Source organism: Galeopterus variegatus, unplaced genomic scaffold (genome assembly GCF_000696425.1).
Source record: "Galeopterus variegatus unplaced genomic scaffold, G_variegatus-3.0.2 Scaffold12125, whole genome shotgun sequence".
Taxonomy (NCBI): Eukaryota; Metazoa; Chordata; class Mammalia; order Dermoptera; family Cynocephalidae; genus Galeopterus; species Galeopterus variegatus.
This window is the reverse complement of record NW_007738236.1, coordinates 32105-45558: the sequence shown is the minus strand read 5'-3', so window position 1 is coordinate 45558 and position 13454 is coordinate 32105. Positions and strand designations below refer to the sequence as shown.

General features: G+C 40.3%; 1 protein-coding gene across 1 annotated transcript in view; it reads left to right on the top strand.

Annotated features, from left to right (window-relative positions):
* The first annotated feature begins 2240 nt into the window (after positions 1-2240).
* Positions 2241-13454, top strand: part of CHN2 (chimerin 2) — an 18553-nt gene continuing 7339 nt past the window's right edge. Inside the window, exons 1-4 of the mRNA XM_008595005.1 lie at positions 2241-2391; positions 6306-6479; positions 10853-10930; positions 13089-13226. Of these exons, the coding sequence (XP_008593227.1) occupies positions 2241-2391; positions 6306-6479; positions 10853-10930; positions 13089-13226 (541 nt within the window). The remainder of the gene's footprint in view (positions 2392-6305; positions 6480-10852; positions 10931-13088; positions 13227-13454) is intronic.

Below are 13454 nucleotides of genomic sequence, written 5' to 3'. Positions count from 1 at the left end.
CCTTTCCACGTCACGTGCTCCCTTGTCAACACCATCACCCACCAGCTCAATCTTCCTCAGTCTGATGAACTCTTATCCATCCTTCAAAGCCCAAATCTACACTCAGAAATAAAGTCTTCAAGGCCTTGTTTGACGTTCCCTTTCCTACCTTCAGACTCATCCCAATTCCTCTCCCCCGACTCTGGGTCTTCTGGCTGCTCTGGCCGTCCAGGTCCTCGGTCATGCCAAGCTGTTTTGCTCCTGCAAGGCCTCTGTACGTTCCTTCTGCCTGGAATGTTCCTGACCCTTCCCCCACAGGACTTGCTTTTCCCTTCCTCAGGTTGCCTTCCAAGACTGTTCTGGATAATGCTGGGCCCCTTTTAGTCTCTTTTTCCTTCTATAGCCCTTGTTATACTTTTTTTTTTTCTTTTTGGAGTTGAATTTTACATATCAGTTTATTATATTTAATTGATCTTGCAATTTCAACAAAATATTAATAATCGACTTTCCTGCCATAGTTAGTCAGCACCTTTACAACATTTCTAGTAAAATATTAAGAAACCAATGAGGCTGAATTTAGAAAAGGTTCAGCTTTAAATAGGACACGTTACTGAGGAATTCTTTTAGTACCACGTTAGATCTAAGAGGGCCTCTAAATGAGTCACGGCATTTGGCCCTATGAAAGCGCTCCCGGGATGAATTCCCTGCATTCCTACAAGGAGTGCCTTGTCACGTCTTAGGGTCATTCCCTTGCTGCACACTTCTTCATTTAAGTAAGAACAATTCTGAGAAATATTTTTCAAAGCAGAAATTGTAAAATGGGCAGATTACAGATGATAATCTGAAATACCAAAAGACTATTATAACTTAGCTTTATTGCATAGGAACCATGGTCATAGGTTGTTATTTTTGACTTATTAATTTGCTTACTTTCTTTCCCTGCTTTTACTCATCTGTGAGTTCCATTAGGAAGGACCCAGGTCTGTTTTGTTTGCCTGTGTACGTATACCCAGTTATTAGTGTGTAAGAATAAAGAAAGAACTCAGAATGATGCTATTTTTCCCCTTAAGTAGAACTCAGATGAGCATCTCCCGAAATTGGGACCATACCTGTCATTCTGATTTTTTGTTAAATATAACTAGTATACAAGCCTCCTAGTCTGTTTAAAAAAAAAAAAAAAAAAGTCTGCATTTCTTCTATCTGTCAGAGATTTAAAACTTCAAAAGGCCTTATATAATGTCTTATAATATTTTAATTTTGTAAAAATTCCAAATCTTTTCATGTAGGTCTGTATGCCCACACTCAAAAGACTGCCTATGATTGTTTTTGGCTGACCATGGCCACATTTTCTTACAAGGAATTCCCTAACTCTGCTTCTTGGAGTTCTTTCATGCCAGAGAACAAGTATTCTTGTTTTGTTTTAAATTGTGACTTAATACATGGTCCTGTTACAGGAGTACCTGTACCTCAATGATCTGAGATAATACCATCCTTACTTTGTGATATTCAGAATGTTTAACTGTCTGGGGTACCTACCACTGAGACCAGCACTTTGGCCAACCAGCTGGAATTTTCGACTTACTCACCTAAAGGCCACCCCAGGGCCTGCTAAACATAGACCCTATTTCTGGGGAAAACAATACTGGAAACCCTATTGGTAGCCTTTATTTTCTGCCAACTCCTTCACTTTTTTTAAATGCCTTTTTTGGAAGTGGCTTAAAACCTTGGAACCTTTCAATTACCCATATCATATCCAACTTATACCTGCCTGGATATTCTACAGATGGGCAACTTCAGTCAAAAGGATGCAGTACTCGAATTCTGCCTTCCAGAACTTGATAAGTTAAATGCAGGTTACAGGGAACAGCTCAGGCTATCTTGGGTTTGTCTGCACAGTGCCTTGTGTTGGGTGGTGAGAGTGTCCTTCCTTAGCTCATGGCATGGTATAATCTTTTTGATAAGTTAAATGCAGGTTACAGGGAACAGCTCAGGCTATCTTGGGTTTGTCTACACAGTGCCTTGTGTTGGGTGGTGAGAGTGTCCTTCCTTAGCTCATGGCATGGTATAATCTTACTCTTTCTCCACATTCTTTTCTGACTTTGGCCTAGGGCATGGTGGATCGATGATGGAGGATTTTTAAAGACCAAAGCACATCTCTGTTTTCTCGGGCTCTGTTTGCAACTCTGCTGCACTCTGAGAAAAAGGCCCAGGAGGGATCGCTCCTGCTGAGGCTGTTGCTTCTTAACTGCATCGATAGTTGCATGTTCAAGGCCACCTGCCTCCAGATGACTGAATTTTCTGACATTGTCCTTCTTTTTGGATCACAGGTCCACACATTTCGAGGCCCACACTGGTGTGAATACTGTGCCAACTTCATGTGGGGGCTCATCGCCCAAGGGGTCCGGTGCTCAGGTAGATACAGAACTTTCTCTCTCCTTTCCCAATTAAATAAAGTGCCACAGTTTTGAGGTGGAGGGCGTCTCTCCAGAGCTGGGAAATATGCCCCAAATTAGCTCAAAAGTCTAGCTTTTCTGGAGGGTTGGGAGCCTCTGTGTGCTTAATAGGGAGAGACTACGTGTTTGCAAGAATGAAAAGGAATATCTCATGTTTATGCAAGGAAAGAAAAAACCAAGCAAGTACATTTTCTTAAGCACCTACCTGCCTCCCAAAATACACAGTAGACTTTAAAAAAAAAAAATCAATTCTTGTGAAATTGCATAGATAGAAAAGCCACACTTCTTTCTATCCCACCTTACTACAAAAGGCAGGACATAAAAATAGTGATAACACTGGTGAGCATTTACCACATACCAGGCACCAGGCTAAACATTTTCCATTTATCATGCCATTTAGCCTCGCCAACAGACATTGGGGGAGATGCAATTATCCCCTTTCTAAATAAAAGATGAAACAGGTTTAGAGATAATCGTTCATTGCCCTTGCCCACATGATAAGTGATGGAATATTGATTCAAAGGTAGTCAGACTCCAGAGCCCATGCCAACTATTTTTCTGCCATGAGATTAGCCATGAAACCACACACCTCGCTTTGATGTCACATACTGTCAAAGTAGTTTGAAAGCCTAGGTGTTTTTCCACCTAGAATTGGTTGCACACACTGTTGCTGACAGCACATAACACATCTTATTAAGATTCATCTAACAAAATGGTAAAGAGTTGCCAAATTAAAGTGTGACTGGGTTTCCTAACTCTTCCTGCCGTGATTTAGCTGGCAAACACCTGTGGCTGAGACTGAGAACGGCCTCCTGTGCTATTGATCAGGTTTCTACCAACACGTGACTGGTTTCCTCCTTGCTAGGTATGCTTTTTAAAAATAATTCTTATGAAGCATTTAAAATTAAATAAGCTGATGATCCTACACGGAGGTGATCTTCTTTCCCATATTGGCCATTTTGGTTCACAGGATGGTGCATCCTTAAGTCTCTTCTCTGCCTGGAAGGGGCTTTCTTAGCTTCTGCTGTGTAGATACAGCAATCACCAGTGCTGGTACCTAGATGGTTCGAGCAGTTCTCATGAGTGGATAACTCTGCCTCCCCCATCCCAGGTCCATGAGACAAGCGGTAAACATAGGCTCAGGGCAGCCTCTTCAGAAATGTTGAGACACCTTGATTAACACAAAAGACTGAATTGCCAAGAATCACAAAGTATCTCTCGGCTCAACCACCAAGTGAAGTGACAGAATATCGGAATTACTCAGTGATCATCAATTTGGCCTGTCCAAATTATACCTACCAAAAATATACCTAATTGCTGGTATTATCCAGTTTCACCAGGAAATTGGTCCAAAGTCAGTATTATGAGAAGAAAACTCTGGGCTTCACATTAGCTGTGAACAGCAACTTTCTCTGAGATAAAAGGATTTGGGGATTTTTTTTTCTGTTTTGTTTTGTTTTCTTTGTTTTAAGTAAAACACATTCTGAGTCTACATTGTTCCTATTTTCTAATGGCTACTCTTTTTCCTTATATTTCCTCTGAGTAGCAGGAAGGCTAAAAGCTGATTATTAACAATTAAGAAGAGCTGCCATTGCCTCTCAGCTCTCTTATTTTAAATAGTTTTTTAAAAACTTGGCTTTTTTTGCAATATATGGAGTTATGGAGCTTAGTTTGTAAAAACTGAATATTTCTATACTTGTTATAAAACATCTTAATTTTAATAAAATATAAATATTTAACTCTACATAGATAAACACATTGTTGCTTCAGATTTTAAAAAAGTTAAGAAAATTAAAAATAGAATCACTATATGATACAGCAGTTCCACATCTGCATATATACCCCAAAAAAACCAAAAGCAGTATCTTGAGCAGACTATCTCCCCATCACTTTCACAGCAGCATTATACACTGTAGGTGTCCATTGACAGATGAATGAATAAACAAAATGTGGTATATTCATAGGAAGCAAATCCACGTATTCCTGGACCATGGGGGCAAAGGTACAAGGAATCCAGCTCTTGCCTCTCCGTAGCTGTGAGCAAGTTCAGGGTGTATCTTAAAAAATAAAAATAAAAATAAAGGAAATCCTGCCACACACTACAACATGGATGAGCTCATTATAAGTGAAATAAGCAAGTCACAAAAAGACAAACACATGATTCCTCTTATATGAGGTACCTAGAGTAGCCAAATTCATAGAGACAGAAAGTTGAATGGTGGTTGCCAGAGGTAGGGTAAATTGGGGGTTACTGGTTAATGGGCACTACTAAGTTTCTATTTTGGAAGATGAAAAACTTCTATAGATGGATAGTGGTGATGGTTGCACAATAATGTGAATGTACTTAATGCTACTGAACTGTACACTTAAAAATTGTTAAAATGATAAATTTTATGTATATTTTACCACCATTTACCAAAAAAATTTAAATGAAGTTTGTAAGAAATAGTAAAAATTACTAATGAAATAAAAATAGCTGGACAGGTGTCCTTATATTTTCTGTCAACAAATTTGCTATTTATTTAACCTAACACTTATGTATATTTTAGACACTGTCATGAGCACTTTATTAACTTACTTGATCTTCATAATAACCATAGGAGGTAAGTGCTACTAGGATCTCTAGTTTATAAAAGAGGATCCAAACAAGAAAACTAGTCCATTCTACATAGTTCAGTTAGCCAAAATTTACATTTACTAATAAGTAGATCTATCATGATATTACTGAAGTTTACTTGAGCTTTGTTGAATTTCTCATGTTGATAAAACTAAGATGAATTTGAAGTAGTTTTTTCTTTGGAAGGAGGATAGACAAAGAGGTTTCAGCCAGTAAGCATTCCATGAAAATCATTAGAAATTACCACTGATGATTTTACAAAAGTTTAGTTCCTCTTAAATCCCGGGTTTGATTAAGTGCTTTTTTATAAAGCAGTTGACTGCAATATTCCTTACTGTGTGTGTGCATAGTATATAATAAAAAATTTTATTCTTTATACCTAGAAAAACAATACTAGAAGATACTTTGAGTAGACAACATGTCAACTTCAAACAACTTCAGCATTAAATTTTTATTTTCCAGACTATAGACTGTGCCTTTTTACTGTCAGAGAAATTCCATCAGTGGATACCAACTGCTAACAAGGCTTTTAATGTGTTCATTGAACTTCAAAGTACCTTTTCAGCTTTGGATCTTGATCTGAGCTTTATAAATAATTACTCTAATCATCATATTACAAGGCATTGTTATATATTATAAACTATCAGGTATTCCCACTGGTGTACAATTAGACATTATTTCCACTCACAGGTGTCAAAATAAGGCAAGAAGAAAGAGAAATGGCCTGCTCAGTGTGCCCAACAAGGAGGAAGGGATTGGAAACTCTGGGGCAACTCTCCAGGAAAGGGGAAGAGATTCCTACAGAGAGAGAGTAACTACATTTTCCATAAAAGGAGCATAAAGGACTTAAGGGAAACAACCTAGCAAATGTCCTAGGTGCCCCGTATGAGTCATGACTATCTCTGGGAATCAAACCCAAAAGCCCACTTGTGGACCCAAAGGGCTCCAGCCGAAAAGAAAAAACATGCACAAGGAACCTGACTAATTACCTAAACCTTCTCAGTAAGATGTTCTACTCTTATAGTCTAGCAACAAAGAAGGTGTAATGAGGAAAACGGAATCATGTAAGAGTTTAGTGAGTAAGAATGAATCTCATACACATCTCGCGGAGAGTATCACTTCTAAATGGGATGGAGGCTCCGGAGAAATGCATCAAATGCTTGCATGTTGTTAATTTCATTTTTTGGCATTATATAATTTGTGTTGGGCTTTGACAAAAGAGTTGGGCAAGGCTAATGTAGTTTCTTTGTTTACAGACTGTGGATTGAACGTACACAAGCAGTGTTCCAAGCACGTTCCCAATGACTGCCAACCTGATCTCAAGAGGATCAAGAAAGTGTACTGCTGTGACCTCACAACACTGGTGAAGGCTCACAACACTCAGAGGCCCATGGTGGTGGACATATGCATTCGGGAAATTGAAGCAAGAGGTTTGGAAAATACTCCCTGTTATGTAGTATTATAGTGATTTTATTTTTACTGTTGTCATGGAAAGTGACTCACTCCTCTAGGACCTGTACACACACATAAACTAAATCCAACCAACTATATCAATTTCCTTTTCCTATATAAGCCATGCATGTATGCATTCCACAAATGTTTACTAGGCATTTATTATGTGCTGAGTAATAAATAAAAGCACTGAGAAATAAATAAAGGCACTTAGGATATAAAAGTCACCGTTCTTGCCTTCCAGAAATTCATGCTATACTGTTGGGAATCAGAGAAGCAATAAATAAATGTTGTGGGTACCCATATTCAAAGCACCATGCAGTCACAAAAGAAGATGTTTTAATCTCATTTGAGGACAATTAAGAAAGGGTTATGGCAGAAATGAGGTTTGAATTGGGTCTTAAAAAGTCCTTCTATTAAATAATGGATTGTTGATCAACACATCTCCCTATAAAAACTCCTAATATCAGTTCTGTTTAATCATAAAGAGGAGAATCTTTATTTATTTATTTATTCATTCATTCATTCATTCATTCATTCATTCATTCATTTATTTGACTGGTAAGGGGATCGCAACCTTCAGCGTGGTGTGGTCTGCACCACGCTTGGCCAGTGAGTGCACCGGCCATCCCTATATAGGATCCGAACCCACGGCCTCGGCACTAGCAGTGCCACACTCTCCCGAGTATTCATTCATTCATTCATTCATTCATTCATTCATTCATTTATTTGACTGGTAAGGGGATCGCAACCTTCGGCATGGTGTGGTCTGCACCACGCTTGGCCAGTGAGTGCACCAGCCATCCCTATATAGGATCCGAACCCACGGCCTCGGCACTAGCAGTGCCACACTCTCCCGAGTGAGCCACGGGGCCAGCCCGAGAGGAGAATTTTACATCTTCTCTTTTAAAGATTTAAAAAATCTAAACAATGAAAAATCAAGAAGGCAAGGAAGATTTTTTTGAAAGGCTCGTTACATTATGCTTGAGTCATCTTTCCTTCATTTGTGCTTTTTTTGGCCACTATTCACAATCAAAATGTTCAGTGACATGGTCAACTGGGGCTGTTTGAGGAGAACTTCAATTTTTGGATGTAACCTGGATAATTGGGCCATGTATAAAGCTTTTGTAATGCTTTAACTATTTTTGCCATGTATTACATCCTGCTACACTTGGTATCCACTATTGTGTCCAAATTGGCTTAATATATCCTACAGATATCTATTCATTGGCCAAGTAGCCCCATTCTTTCCAAAGCAAAACAGAAGACAACATAATAGTTTGTTATCCCAAGCCTTTTAGAGATAGGAAATTATTCATGTTCCCATGTAGATGAAAGCCATAGCTATTGTGTTCCCTGAGGATTTACTCATTTAATCTCAGATTGTAAGAAGTGCCTCCTGTCTTTTCACTGCTGTGGCTGTCAGAGCATAATGGGTGCTTTGGGATTTGATGAATGCATGGATGCAGGGGCTCAGTTTTACAAGAGGAGAGGAGCGGTGCCCTGACTTTGAATGAGTGGCTGGGCCAAGTGGCCCTGGGTCCTGCTCTTTAGAGGGCTCTGCAATTTGGGGTCAGACCATCAACCTCTCCAGAGCCTGCAATCAGAGCCAAAGACAGGTGCCGTGCTTCTCTTGGAAGCTGGGATACTCCCGTAGCACTCTTCATGAGACACGACTGATAGTGCAAAGTTACCACCATGCCTGACATTTAGGTATTAGGGGTCTGAGCATGACAATGGGCTAAAAAGATCATGGACCTTAATTAGATTTCCAGCCCTGTCTCTTACTGGCAATAGCATGATCTTGGGCAAGTTGCTTACTCCATTTGAATATCTGTTTCCTTATCTATAATGTGCATGGAATCAAGCATACCTCATAAGGCAGTTGTGCGGATTAAAATAAATTGGTGCATATAAATGACCTGGTATGGAGCCCGACATACAGGACTCCACCGTGTTATTTCTTTTTGCCTTTTCTAATACTGACCAACTACCCTAACTCCACCTCCAAATTCGTTTAACTTCATTACTTAGCCTATACGTCTCATTGGTGTCACAGAGACCCTGAATAATATTTGTCTTCAACAAGATAGAAATTGTTCTCCTTCCAGTGACAGTCCAGGTGCCTGGGCACAGTGCAGGGCTAGCCGAGCAGCTGCCCAGTGGCAGGAACCCAGGCCCTGCGACTCACTGCTCTGCATGCCTGAGTGCTGCCATCATCTGCAGGTTCCCACCGTCCATCTCATTCTGACCCACAGGAAGGGGAAAAGCCATGTTCTTCCCTTCAAGGCCACAGCCAGGAGCTGTGCACAGCACTGTCTTCACATTGGCCAGAGTGTTATGGCCACTGCAGTGGATGTTGTTGTAAAGCTCAAAAGTTCCTTACAACTGAGAAACAGGAGAACAAATATTAGAAGAATAGCTGCAGCCTCGCTACTCTGGCAAACTCCAGTCCATCCTTCCTAACTTCTTTCAAAGGTTAGCGTCTCAGTATAATAGAGGTTGATGCTTTGCTGAATGAAGTATGGGCTGGAGACAGGAAAATTAGCCCATTTAATTATATTCAAAACCATAAAAACAACTGAGCATATAGTAAGAAGTATTGATTTTTCTTTGTTCCTTGAAAACCTGGATTTCTTTGAACATGACTCAGAGAATTTTAGAGACTGAATGTTTATGTCCCTCCCCCCCCCGCCAAAATTTATATGTTGAAGCCCTAACCCCCATTGTGGCTGTATTTGTAGAAGGGGTCTCTGAAAAGGTAATTAAGGTTAAACGAGGTCATAAGGGTGGAGCCCTAATCCAATATGACCCATGTCCTTATGAGACAAGACACCAGACAACAAGCTCTCTCCCTTGCTGTCCATGCACGTACACCAAGGAAAGGCATGTAAAGACACAGAGAGAAGGGGGCCATGTACAAGCCAGAGGACAGCCTCACCAGAAACCAAATCAGCCAGAACCTTGATTATCAACAGGCAGGCTAGTTGCCCACCGCTATGTGCTCCCACAAACCACTGTGTCCTCGCCTCTACTGTAGCGCGTGTTCCGACTGTACTGAGACCACCATCACGTGGGCCACCATCTTAGAACAGGATGACTCACAGTTTCATCTCATGGTCAGGTGATCAGTAGTGGCAACCTGGACAACAGGCAGTGAGACGAATGTTGAGGCTGAATAGGGCTCAGAGGGAAAAAGAACAAAGATCAACTAAGAACATCTGTCACGATCACAGGGGAGAGAAGGGGCTGTGTTTATGCTACGTATTAGTCATTTCTGATGCAGACCTGACAAAGACCCTTATATATGTCAGATAATGCACACTATAGGGCTCAGAGGGAAAAAGAACAAAGATCAACTAAGAACATCTGTCACGATCACAGGGGAGAGAAAGGGCTGTGTTCATGCTATGTATTAGTCATTTCTGATGCAGACCTGACAAAGACCCTTATATATGTCAGATAATGCACACTCAATAAATATTTGCCAAATGAAGAAACAGCAACATATGTTAGTTATCAAGAGTTTGACAGAGTATACTGCAGCAACAGCAGAAGCTATTTGCTTATTTTGGCAGTAGCTACAGTTTTGACAGCAGCTAGTTTTTTGACGTACAAGGTCTGAAACTGGTACTCCATCCCTTCTGATACTTTTAAGAAGTGGCTAGGTTTTAGGATGTATCTTAAATAAGTTCTAGGAACAGAAACCAAGTATTTTTCCTATTCTAAATATGTAGTGATCAAGTTGCCAGAATCAATAAATAGAATTTTATTTTCCGGCATCTGTTAGTATTATCAGTTATCTGAAGGTATAACAAATCAATAATTTTTAGTTAAACATTTAATATAGTTTTATTTGTGAGTAAACATAACAGGCCATAAAATTTGGATTTTTCCAATAAAATGAGGATAGTATGTATTAGACACGTGTGTATGTGTGTGTGTGCCTAGCACAATGCTACATACAATACAGCACATGGGTTAAGATGATGCCAGGGAGAAAGCTGGGTTGCTGCCCATAGCAGTGAAATGGGTGTCCAGCAGTCTGACAAACAAAAGAAGCAGGCGACTGGTTGATGAGAACCATAAATATCGGTTCACTCTGCAAAGCCAGGCAGGAAGAAGACCAGATCTCCATTGAGATCTCCACTGCCTAACAAGCGAACGAAGACAGACTTGCAGACTTGCATGGAAACCTGGACATGGAAGTCCAAGTTCTGACGCAACAGTGTGTGACATATAAGATTGCTGACTATATTTGCTCATTTCCTGACAGCACATAGTATAGATATGAAATTAGAGTCTTTTTTAGATGTTTCAGGAAGCTAAAGTCAGTCTCTCTCTCTCTCAGGATTAAAGTCAGAGGGCCTTTACAGAGTCTCCGGATTCACTGAACATATTGAAGACGTAAAAATGGCATTTGACCGAGGTAACCTTGACCTTTCCTGAATGCCATCTGACTTGTCCTCAGCACAGTCCCTTGGAACCAGATTTTACTCCTACTGGGAATGGGGTTGCAGAACTACTGAGAGTTGTTCTTCAGAAAGGGTTTGCAAATCTCACAGTTCTGCCTCTCTGGGGGAATCATGGACAGGTAACCACCTGAGGAAGGGAGTTTCAATCCTACCTGAGTGGGCAGTCAGTCCACATGGCACCAGATCACCCTCCTGCATCCCCCTCTCAGGATCCCACTGATGACTCTTCTCTTGGGGCTCCAAAGAAGGGAGTGTAGGAACAGGTGGGGACCCCACACTGAAGCGGGGGAAGCCAATGGACGTTTAGGAGGCAACCCCTTTTGTTCTTTATGATTGTGCCATACATCCTCAAGGGCATATTATCTGTTAGGTCAGATAGCATAAGCCAACCTGAGAAACTTGTTAAAAATACCGATCACCAGGGCCCACCCTGAGGACTTATTCAGAAAGCTGGATGAGCCCAAGGATCTGTGTCTCTAATGAACAATCCAAATAATTCTGGTGCTGCCAGTCAAGGGATGGAACCCCTAGCCCACTGGACAGAGTCTCCACCTTGCCACAGGGCATACAAGGTCTTTGATGTCATGGCCTTCCACATCAGTTCAGGCTGAACTCTAAATCCTCCCCCCTATTGTACTTTACAACCCAGCAATCCTAAAATACACCTTACCTGTTGTCATGAAGAAGTGCCTCGATCCCTGCCCCCCCATCCCAGATCTGTCCACCTGGAATGTGTTCATATCTCTACCTGGCAAACAGCTGTTGATCAGGGGGTTGCTCAAATCTTCCCTCTTTCATGAAGCTTCCCTGACTGCCCTGAGCTTAAGAGCTCCCATACCTTTTCTCCCATCCCTCAGGTGTTTCACATTTCTTCAGCAAAGTAATCTTCCCATTTCCTTGTAATTGTTGAGTTGCTTGCCTGACTCCTCATCTAAATGGAACTATTGGAAGAGAGTGTCTCTTCTTTGATTCATCAGGGCTTAACAGTGCTTGGTACATTGTAGATTCTCAATAAATGTTCGCTAAATATGTAAATAATGGGATCAAAATGGCAAATCTGCTATGCTTTTACTATTTTCTATACAGTAGCAGCTTTTTTATCTTCAGAACCAAATTTGCTGATGTTTGTTCTTTTAATTTTCTATGCTAATAGTTCCTATATGATTAAAACATTTTTTATCCAAAAAAAATCATAGCCTGTGATAGTTAAATTGGACTGTTATTTTCTAATGATAAAACAAAAAGTCAAAAAATGTCTTGAGAATTATTGTAAAAAAAAAAAGTGGCAAGAAATATAGCATCACCTATGCAGGAGGTGAGGTTAAATCTTCCCAGATTAAAGTCCTAGATGCTGGGGGAGTTTAAAGATACTTCAGTGAGCTTGAAAGGGACAATAGAAACTGAAGATATTCAACAATTATTTTGTGCATGTGACCTTCAAATCCAAGTCCAGAGAATGCTGGTGATATATATTAGAGATCCTTGGTGCTTTTTTTATTTCAAATTAGATTGTTATTCTACGATGAAACTTTGTGTCTATAATACAAATTACTGTGGTAAATTTAAATTTCCATTTAGTAAGTTACTAGGGGCTGGGATCCAAAGAACTATTTCAAGTCTATTTCACTACCCTGTTGCCCACACTTTCACTCAGATCCTACCTTACTCTTTCACTGAGATCCTACTTTACTCTTACCAAACTCATTTTTTGTGATCTCCTACACCTCACTGTTATTGGAAGCCGAAAGAGTTAGGTGAGGCTTGTCAGGGAGCATTCACTGTTGGATCTTTTATTTATTTATTTTTTTCTTTTGGTGCATGCTTTTTTTTAATTGGTTATGAATATTCATGAGATACAGAGCTGATTGTCAGCCCTCATGCCCAAGATGTGAAGGCCAGATTCATACCGGCAGCATGCCCATTTCCACAAATTGCATTGGTACCCCATGTCCCCCACCCAATTATCCCCCACCTCCCTCATCTTCCCCTCCCCCCACTCCACTTTGTATCCCAAGTTATGTTCTCTCCCTCTGTAAGTCCAACGCTCAGTGCATGCTTTAACTTGGTGAAATAAGGTCCTAATTAGGACTTGGCCCATTGATTGTTTTTCAGATGGTGAAAAGGCAGATATATCTGCCAACATCTACCCAGACATCAACATCATCACTGGAGCCCTTAAACTTTATTTCAGAGACTTACCCATTCCCGTCATCACATATGATACCTATTCCAAATTTATAGAAGCAGCAAGTAAGTATTGGGAACTAATTTTTTATTCGTACCAAAATTTTAAGTACAATGCTTTTGACTTCAAGAAAAGTAAAACTCAGAACTATGTAAATAAATTATTGCATGAGCAAGTGTTTTGCCAAATGAGAGCATAACAGTATGCCTAATAGAAAACAAGGCAGAGTTCAGCAGCTAAGTACTGAATACTAAGCCAACTGTGCTGGGCCGAAGCTGGGTGCCAGGCAGTTC